General features: G+C 45.5%; 1 protein-coding gene across 1 annotated transcript; it reads left to right on the top strand.

Moving 5' to 3' along the window:
• The first annotated feature begins 39 nt into the window (after nucleotides 1-39).
• B3GALT6 (beta-1,3-galactosyltransferase 6) lies at nucleotides 40-3,892 on the top strand. The gene has a single exon (XM_056508123.1). It carries the CDS (start codon nucleotides 715-717, stop codon nucleotides 1,729-1,731), a length of 1,017 nt encoding a protein of 338 aa, XP_056364098.1. The 5' UTR covers nucleotides 40-714; the 3' UTR covers nucleotides 1,732-3,892.
• Nucleotides 3,893-10,356: the final 6,464 nt, after the last annotated feature.

Below are 10,356 nucleotides of genomic sequence, written 5' to 3'. Positions count from 1 at the left end.
CGCGGCCGCCATCTTAGGTGAGGGCAGCGCCATTTCCGGCAGACGGGGCAAAGGGGCGTTTTCCTGGCGTTATCTCCGTTGTTAAGGCGGGGATCGTCTCTTCCTTTCTGGTTGTGTGTGCTTAGCTGTTTACCTTGGATCGTGGAACGGTTTGGGTTGAAAGGGCCTTAAAATAGGATCTGATGGAATCGACATTCTCTGCCATCGACAGAGGAGCTGTGAGCGCCCCATCCCTGGAGTTGTCCCGATTGGACACTGAGGCTTGGAGCAACCTGTGTTAGTGGAAGATGTCCCTGCCCATGGTGGGGGCTGGTACTGAGAGGCTTTGAGGTCCATCCCAACCTTTCACGACTCCACAATTTCACATCTACGGCACGGCCACGGCGCAGTGCCCAAACCCGAGATGGGCACTCGGCCATCACGTGCCCTGTTCCAAGATGGCGGCCGCCGCGTCTGGCGCTGCAGCCACCGCCCCTCCTCCTGCCCCTTCCCCCGGTGCGGGAACCACGGGAGCCGCGGCAGGAGCAGGGACGGAACCGCCGCTTCCCCGAGGAGAAGGCGGCAAGCGCAGAGCCATGAAACCACCCCAGCGCGACAGCGACGAGCGGTGAGCGCTCCTGCAGGAAGCTTGTCCCCTCCTGGCGGCCGTAGCGCCGTTCCCGCCTAAACGCGGTGGGCGTGGTCGCGGCGCCGGCCGTGAGGGGCCCCGCGGCCATGAAGGCGCTGCGGCGGCTGAGCCGGCACCGCACCGCGCTGGGGCTCGGCGGGCTCTCGCTCTGCGCCGCCGTGCTGCTCTACCTCGCCAAGTGCACCTCCGAGGGGCTGCGCCCGCTGCCCGCGCCCCCCGCGCTCCCGCACAGCCAGCCCGGCCGCGGGGCCCGCGCCGCGCCCCCGGCCGCCGCCGAGGGCAGCGCTCTGCTGGCCGTGGTGGTGATGAGCGGCCCCAAGTACAGCGAGCGGCGCAGCATCATCCGCAGCACCTGGATGGCGGCGGCGCGGCAGGCGCCTCACGGCCACGTCTGGAGCCGCTTCGTGGTGGGCACGGCGGGGCTGGGCGCCGAGGAGCTGCGGAGCCTGGAGCTGGAGCAGAGCCGCCACCGCGATCTGCTGCTGCTGCCGGAGCTGCGCGACTCGTACGAGAACCTCACGGCCAAGGTGCTGGCTACCTACGTGTGGCTGGATGCGCACCTGGACTTCCAGTTCGCCCTCAAGGCTGACGACGACACCTTCGTGCGCTTGGATGTGCTGGTGGAGGAGCTGAGGGCTAAGGAGCCGCGGCGCCTTTACTGGGGCTTCTTCTCGGGCCGCGGGCGGGTGAAATCCGGGGGGAAATGGAAGGAGAGCTCCTGGCTGCTGTGTGATTATTACCTGCCCTACGCGCTGGGCGGCGGCTACGTGATCTCCGCCGACCTGGTGCGCTACCTGCGCCTCAGCAGCGACTACCTGAACCTGTGGCAGAGCGAGGACGTGTCCCTGGGCGTGTGGCTGGCGCCCATCGACGTCAAGAGAGTGCACGACCCCCGCTTCGACACCGAGTACAAATCGCGCGGCTGCAACAACAAATACATCGTGACTCACAAGCAGAGCATCGAGGACATGCTGGAGAAGCACCAGACGCTGGCCAAGGAAGGGAAGCTGTGTAAGGAGGAGGTGAAACTGCGGCTTTCCTACATGTACGACTGGGGGGTGCCTCCCTCGCAGTGCTGCCAGAGGAAGGATGGCATCCCCTGAAAGCCTCGGGGTGATGGACTCTGCTCGCTGTTACACCGGGAGAATCCTGTGAAAACGGAATTCTCGCCTCGGTTTCTCCCTCAGAACATTGGGCATGAAGGGTTTGGGATGCAGGCATAGCTGGACTTTGGGAATTGCGGTTAATTGGAGTCAGGATTCTTGCCATTTTCCACTCCATATCCGTGGACAGACTTCCCAAATCACAGCCTGGTGCTGTGGATCCGTAATTCCAGCAGAACCGAGTGGGAAGAGCTGATAAAACGGAATTTTTGCTTCAGTTTCTCCCTCAGAATATTGGGAACAAGTCGTTCCCTTCAGGCACCGATCCCAGAGTCTTTGGGATGCAGCTCTGGCTGGATTTTGGGAATTGCTGTTAATTGGAGTCAAGGGTTAATTACTCTTTAAAAGATTTTGCACGACTCATTCTGGCACCCTGTGACTCCCTGGGAGGTGCTGACGTGGCATGGGTCAAAATGCTTAAAAAAAAAAAATTAAAACAGGAGACAGCACAAATAAAAAAGGTCAAATGCCAGGATTGAAGGCAAATAAAAGGTGGCAAAACCCAGAAAGTATAAAAAACCAGGAGAGAGAGAACTGGAATGAAAAGTTTGAAGAGATTCTGATGTTTATTTGCTAAAGGTCACGATAAGTTTTGGTGCTGATCAGACTGGAATGAGGCTGCTGTTTATTCCTTGACAGGGAAATGCCAACTTGGCAGGAGGGAAGAGCCCAAATTTGGGATCAGGTTATTGCCAGGGGCAGGAAAACAAATCAGCTTTTCCTCATATACCTGCAGGGAGAGCTCTCTGGCAGAGAATGGAATGATTAAATCTGTTAATTTGTCTCTTTTTGCTGTTTGAAAGGCAATGTACATAAATCACCTGGCAGCTCCTAAGGGAGGTGACTGAGTTTTGGCAGAAATGGAATTTCTTTTAATTTAGAAGAATTTTTTGGCTTTGCAAAGCCTCCAGGTGTTGTTTGGAATTCATTTCCCTCCAACACTCAAGAGCTCCCTGGCTGCTCCAAGACATTGCAGGCTTCAAATTTAGATTTATTTGTAATACATATGAGCAGGAATTGATCAGTGGGAGTTCAAAAAGCATTTTTATCCCCAAAGGTGGGGATTTAAGATATAAAAATGAACTTTGTGTAGTCAACAGAAAAAAGTTCCCCTTACCCTAAAATTTCAACTTTGAGAACTTTATTTCTCTTTTTACCACACTAAAAAATCACATTTAGGTGCTCATTTAGGGGAATTCCCTCCTTCTCTCCAAAAATTCCTTGTAGAGGAACTAAAATTGAATTATTTATCAGTGACACATCCACAGATGGGATTTTTTCAGTCCTGGCTACACCAAAATAATCAGAGCTCACACAGGACTCAGACATTATTTATTTATCTCCAAACCTGGAATTCCAACATTTTTCAGTGGCAGCTGCTCCAAAAGTTTTCCAGTCCCCTGTGCCAGCTGCAGTTCCTGCAGCATGAGCAGTTTTTACTTTGTAAATGTAAAATTTAATTTTTTAAATGTCTTTTTTTTTGTGTGTGTGTGTGTGATTTTTTGTTTTTTTTTGGTGTTTCTTGCACTCTGCACTTTCATTCACATTCCATTCCCTCCTTCCCAACTCTGGCTGGAAGAGACAAAAGGAAAAGAAAAATTGAAAATTAAAAAAAAAAAAAAGCCAATTTCTCTTTCTTTTTGCTTCTTAGCAAAATTAGCAATTTTAGGGATTAGGAATACCAAAGGGATCAATTATGTTAGTTTTTTAGTTTGTTATTCTCTTGTTTTAATTAATTAATTATTGAAGATTAAAAGATCTTCAGAAGATTTTTCTATTTTGAGAATTTCAAGGCTTTTTTCCTAAAACAAAACTAAAATCCTGCAAAACCTCTTTCTTATTTTAGCATGTTAAACTCAATTATTATAATAATTGTAATTATTATTATTATAATTATTATTATAATGCATGCTTAGGGATTACCAGGGAGTATTTTTTCCCAAAATATCCTATTCCAAATGAGGACTTTTCCAAGATGTCAGCAAACTCCAGTTTTTTAAACATCCATTTGTCATCTGAGGTTCATTAATGTTGTCTGTAAATGTGATTAATTACCTGTAATGTGAATATTTATTTATAATTATATTTATTTATAATTCTTCCAGTGTATTTTCTTTATTTTCCCAGGAAAATTACAAATAAATCCATTTATTCCCAGCATAATATTCATTTTCCCATTATTTTATCCACTTTTACCTGTTTCCCCCAGAAAATTATAAATAAATCCAATTATTCCCATCATAACTTCCATTTTCTCATGATTTTATCCTACTCAGCCTTTTCTCCTTGAAAAGTTACACATAAATCCATTTATTCCCATCAGAATGTAAATTTCCCCATTGTTGTATCCACCTTTACCCTTTTTTCCCCTGAAAATTCCAAATAAATCCATTTATTCCCAGAATAATATCAACTTTCCCAGTATTTTTTCCACCTTTCCACTTTATTTTCCCTGGAAAATTCCACCTGGGAAACAAAATCAGGTGAGGATGAGCCAAATTATTTTAAAGTGAATTTTTTTCCCCCCTAATTTCCTTGGAATCTTTAATCCCCAGCATTCCAATAATTTAAAAACTATTTTCCTCCAAATTTCAAACATTCCACATTCACACAAAGAACTCAAATTTCCTTCAAAAATTAAAATAATCTATTTTTTTCCATAAATAATTAGGAATAGCTTTGGGGTTTTGCTTTTGAAGCAAAGGGATCCTTTTGGAATTTATTCCCAAATTTTCCTGCCTGTCCCAGGCAGTCGCTAGATGTCACTCCAAGCCTTTGGAAGTGTCAATTCCTTAAAAAAATAGAATTTATCTGTCCAAAACCAGAGGATTATGACTAAAATCGGGTGGTGCTCTCCAATTTTAGCATGAAATAACTGGGATAAAAGGGAAAGGAAAAAATTTTCCAATTAAAAAATGGAATTATGAGGGAATGATTGAGGATGGGGGATTCTTACTCCGTGGAATCAATGGAAAATTAATGTGGAAATCTAAAGAAAAACCTTTAGAAGCCCCAAAAAAGCTCCCAAAATACAGGAAAAATTAATAAAATGAGCCAAATTAATTAATAAACTAAATTAATTTTAAAAATTAATGAACCCATGTGTCCCCAGGTGCCACATTCCAGGGTTTTGGGGACACATTCAGGGATGGGGACTCCACCACTCCCCTGGGCAGCCCATTCCATTTCCTGGAGGAAATATTCCCAAATATCCAAACTAATCCCAGACTGGTGCTGTGCATCCATAATTCCAAAGGAATTGAGCAGGAAGAGATGCTAAAATGGAATTTTTACCTCAGTTTCTCCCTCAGAAATTGGCCCCAAAGGCTTTGAGATGCAGGCCTGGCTGCATTTTGGGAAGAGCCTGATTATTTAATACTTTTAAAAATTAATAATAAATGATAAAATCGATTTTTTGCATCAGCATCCATAATTCTAAAGGAATTGAGCAGGAAGAGATGATAAAATGGAATTTTTGCCTCAGTTTCTCCCTCAGAGTTTTGAGAACAAATCGTTCCCCTCAGACTCCCAAAGGCTTTGGGATGCAGGCCTGGCTGGATTTCGGGAAGAGCCTGATTATTTTATACTTTCTAAAATTAATAATAAATTATAAAATAGAATTTTTGGCTCAACCTGATGCTGTGCATCCATAATTCCAAAGGAATTGAGCAGGAAGAGCTGCTAAAATAGAATTTTTGCTTCAGTTTCTCCCTCAGAACATTGGCCCCAAAGGCTTTGAGATGCAGGCCTGGCTGGATTTTGGGAAGAGCCTGATTATTTAATACATTTAAAAATTAATAATAAATGATAAAATGGATTTTTTGCCTCAGCATCCATAATTCTAAAGGAATTGAGCAGGAAGAGATGATAAAATGGAATTTTTGCCTCAGTTTCTCCCTCAGAGTTTTGAGAACAAATCGTTCCCCTCAGACTCCCAAAGGCTTTGGGATGCAGGTCTGGCTGGATTTTGGGAAGAGCCTGATTATTTTATACTTTCTAAAATTAATAATAAATTATAAAATGGAATTTTTGGCTCAACCTGATGCTGTGCATCCATAATTCCAAAGGAATTGAGCAGGAAGAGATGCTAAAATAGAATTTTTACCTCAGTTTCTCCTTCAGAAATTGGCCCCAAAGGCTTTGAGATGCAGGCCTGGCTGCATTTTGGGAAGAGCCTGATTATTTAATACTTTTAAAAATTAATAATAAATGATAAAATTGATTTTTTGCCTCAGCATCCATAATTCTAAAGGAATTGAGCAGGTAGAGATGATAAAATGGAATTTTTGCCTCAGTTTCTCCCTCAGAACATTGGGAACAAATTGTTCCCCTCAGACTCCCAAAGGCTTTGGGATGCAGGCCTGGCTGGATTTCGGGAAGAGCCTGATTATTTTATACTTTCTAAAATTAATAATAAATTATAAAATGGAATTTTTGGCTCAGCCTGGTGCTGTGCATCCATAATTCCAAAGGAATTGAGCAGGAAGAGCTGCTAAAATAGAATTTTTGCTTCAGTTTCTCCCTCAGAACATTGGCCCCGAAGGCTTTGGGATGCAGGCCTGGCTGGATTTTGGGAAGAGCCCGATTATTTAGTACTTTAAAAATTAATAATAAATGATAAAATGGAATTTTTGCCTCAGCATCCATAATTCTAAAGGAATTGAGCAGGAAGAGATGATAAAATGGAATTTTTGCCTCAGTTTCTCCCTCAGAATTTTGGGAACAAATCGTTCCCCTCTGGCACTGATCCCAGAGGCTTTGGGATGCAGGCCTGGCTGGATTTTGGGAAGAGCCGGATTATTTTATACTTTTAAAAAATAATAATAAAAGATAAAATGGAATTTTTGCCTCAGCCTGGTGCTGTGGATCCACAATTCCATAAGAATTGAGCAGGAGGAGCTGCTAAAATAGAATTTTTGCCTCAGTTTCTCCCTCAGAACATTGGCCCCGAAGGCTTTGAGATGCAGGCCTGGCTGCATTTTGGGAAGAGCCTGATTATTTTATACTTTTAAAAATTAATAATAAATGATAAAATGGATTTTTTGCCTCAGCATCCTTAATTGTAAAGGAATTGAGCAGGTAGAGATGCTAAAATAGAATTTTTGCCTCAGTTTCTCCCTCAGAACATTGGCCCCAAAGGCTTTGGGATGCAGGCCTGGCTGGATTTCAGGAAGAGCTGAATTATTTTACACTTTTAAAAACTAATAATAAATGATAAAATGGAATTTTTGCCTCAGTTTCTCCCTCAGAACCTTGGCCCTGAAGGCTTTGGGATGCAGGCCTGGCTGCATTTCGGGAAGAATTTATCTCCCACTTTCTAAAATTCCAAGCTGGCTCCTGAAAAGCTCCACGGGCCGTGGCTGGGAGGATAAGAAAACACGAACAGGGATCCGATTTCTGCGGGAGGAGATAATTGGAGTCTCCAAGAGCTGCTGATAAGATCAGACTCGGTTGCTATTTTCAGGCTCAGACAGCGGGGCTGGAGACACCGAAATAAATCCTAAAACCCCGAGCTGCAGCCTCCCCAGGAGCTCTGGCTCCAAGGAAATCCATAAATATTGCAAGGTGGGGATTCCTTGGGGGCATCTCAGCTGGGGCAGAACTGAGGGGAAAAGGAGGAATTTAGGGGGGGAATTATTTGGCTTTAATTCCAAGAGGGATTTTCTCTTCCTTGGAGTGTCCCAGCTCCTGGCTGTAATTCCTTCTTGGAAAGAGGCAGGGAATAAACAGAGTTGTGTTTGGCCTGGAAAAGCAATTCCTGAGCAGAGTCAGCATCTCCTGAGGGCTCCATCCTCCAAATGGAACCTCAGGAATCACCTGGGTGAAGAGAAAACAAACCTGCATTAGAAAATTTGGAGAGGGGCTTAATTCCAAGTTTAAAATTCCTGTGGGAATTTGGGGACAGATCCAAGCCCTTCACAGTGGCTGCGGCAGGATGATAAACACAGGAGGGTTCAAATTGGATTTCAAGGAATTTTCCTCATCATTCCCACAGTGAATGAGTTGGATCAGCAGGAATATTTGGGATCATCCCATTTTTCCTTGCTTTGGGCTCACCCCATCCATGTGGATCCAGTCATTCCCTGCTCCTGACAGTTGTTTATCCCAAAATATTTGGCTCTCGATGCTTTCCAGATGAAATCAGACATCAAAGGCCCAAAATTTCCTTCCCTCCCTCTGCCTTCCCCCTCCAGGTTTGTATTGATCAGGGATTTCTCTGTGGATTGGGAAGGAAAAGGAAAAGGCAGGAGCCAGGAGCAGGTTGGGAATGGCTGCAAATTCCTGGATTGGGGTATTGGGAGCAGCAGGAGAGTGGGATTATGCAGGAAAAAAATCCAGGAAAATCCAGTTTTAGGGATATTTAACAGGAAGGTTTTGTCTTTGCAAATGGGATGAAAATTCCAGGACATTTCCCCCAGGAATTCTGGAGCCAAAGGGAGCTGGTCTTAAATGGGGCTCCCTTTTCCCTGATGGAAATCTCCTGGATTTGGGGAAAAAGCTCCTGGATTTGAGAAAAGGCTCCTGGATTTGGGGAAAAGGCTCCAGGATTTGGGGAAAAGGCTCCAGGATTTGGGGAAGAGGTTACTAGATTTGGGGAAAAGGTTCCTGGATTTGGGGAAAGGCTCCTGGATTTGGGAAAAAAAGGCTCCTGGATTTGGGGAGAAGGCCCCTGGATTTGGGGAAAAGGCTCCTGGATATCAGGGAAAGGTTCCTGGATTTGGGGAAAGGTTCCTGGATTTGGGAAAAGGCTCCTGGATTTGGGGAAAGGCTCCTGAGAAAAGGCTCCTGGATTTGGGAAAAGGCTCCTGGATTTGGGGAAAGGCTCCTGGATATCAGGGAAAGGTTCCTGGATTTGGGGAAAAGGCTCCTGGATTTGGGAAAAGGCTCCTGGATTTGGGGAAAGGCTCCTGGATTTGGGGAAAAGGCTCCTGGATTTGGGAAAAGGCTCCTGGATTTGGGGAAAGGCTCCTGGATTTGGGAAAAGGCTCCTGGATTTGAGAAAAGGCTCCTGGATTTGGGGAAAAGGCTCCTGGATTTGAGAAAAGGCTCCTGGATATCAGGGAAAGGCTCCTGGATTTGGGGAAAAGGTTTCTGGATTTGGGAAAAGGCTCCTGGATTTGGGGAGAAGGCCCCTGGATTTGGGGAAAAGGCCCCTGGATTTGGGGAAAAGGTTTCTGGATTTGGGAAAAGGCTCCTGGATTTGGGGAAAAGGCCCCTGGATTTGGGAAAAGGTTCCTGGATTTGGGGAAAGGCTCCTGGATATCAGGGAAAGGTTCTTCCCCCAGAGGAAGAACAGGATCCTCAGGGAATGTTACATTCCCAAGGCTCCCAGAGCTCCAGGAGTTTTTTGCTCCCAGGTGGGATTTTGGGGTGTCCTGGGCAGGGATAAAGGTTAAACTCTGATGCTGTGGATCCTCCCAGTCCAGGATATTCCCTAATTCCACGATTCTGAATGTCCCATGTCCCCATCCCTTGAATTATCCCTTTCCCTTTCTGTCCCTGATTCCCTGATTCCCCTGCCACGTTCCCAGGCACAGGGATTTTGGGATGTCCTACAGGGCTGGGATGGGAATCAGTGATCCCATGGATCCTCCCAGTCCAGGATATTCCCTAATTCCGTGATTCTGAGTGTCCCAGTGTCCCCATTCCCTGAATTTTCTCTGATTCCCTGATTTCCCTCATGGGGAACACGCAGCCCCTTCCCTGTTTTGAACAAGACTCCCAGGTGGAATTTTGGGGTGTCCTGAACAGGGATAAAACTCTGATGCTGTGGATCCTCCCAGCTCAGGATATTCCCTAATTCCACGATTCTGTGTGTCCCAATGTCCCCATTCCTTGAATTATCCCCTTCCCCCCTGTCCCTGATTTCCCTGCAGCCCCTTCCCTGCAATCAGGGAGTGTTTATCCCTCCACTTCCCTTTCCATGGGAGGCTTTTCCATTGCTTTTCCACGGCTTTCCAGACATCAAACAGCTCATTTCCCTTGGCTTTTGTCCGTGAAATGGGCTGGAACAGAGGCTGTAAACAACGGGATCAGGAATGCTGAGGTTGATTTAAAAGCCAGGATTTTTTTTTTTTTCCCTCTATGCCTTTTTTTAACACTTTAAATCCAAAATTTTTCCACAGCTTTGCCTGTTCCCCTCTCTGGTTTTGCAGAGCAGGAAAGGGAAGTCGAGGGAAATAATGAAGGCTAGAAATTGGGATAAAATGATCCTTAAAGGATTTTTGGGATCAGCCTGCAGTGCTGGGAGGATCTTGCCCTGGTTGGGAATGGGGGATCCAGGTTAGAGGGAAATGGGAGGAAATTTTTTCCCAGTTTTTTTTCTTTTTCTCTGGTTAAATCCAAAACAATCCAGGGGCAATGAGAATTTTATTGTAATATCACCCAGATAGTTCATGGCTGGATTTGAGGATCCTAAAGGGATTTCCCACCCTCTGATTCCCAAGTTTGTCATGGATTGGGACCTCAAGAGCACAGCCAGGAACCCACCTGGATTTCCAGCCAGAGACTTTGAACATTCCTGTGCCTTCCCTTGGACATTTTGAGAGTCAAAATGACCTATCA

Source organism: Oenanthe melanoleuca, chromosome 21 (genome assembly GCF_029582105.1).
Source record: "Oenanthe melanoleuca isolate GR-GAL-2019-014 chromosome 21, OMel1.0, whole genome shotgun sequence".
Taxonomy (NCBI): Eukaryota; Metazoa; Chordata; class Aves; order Passeriformes; family Muscicapidae; genus Oenanthe; species Oenanthe melanoleuca.
This window is presented reverse-complemented; position numbering and strand designations above follow the sequence as displayed.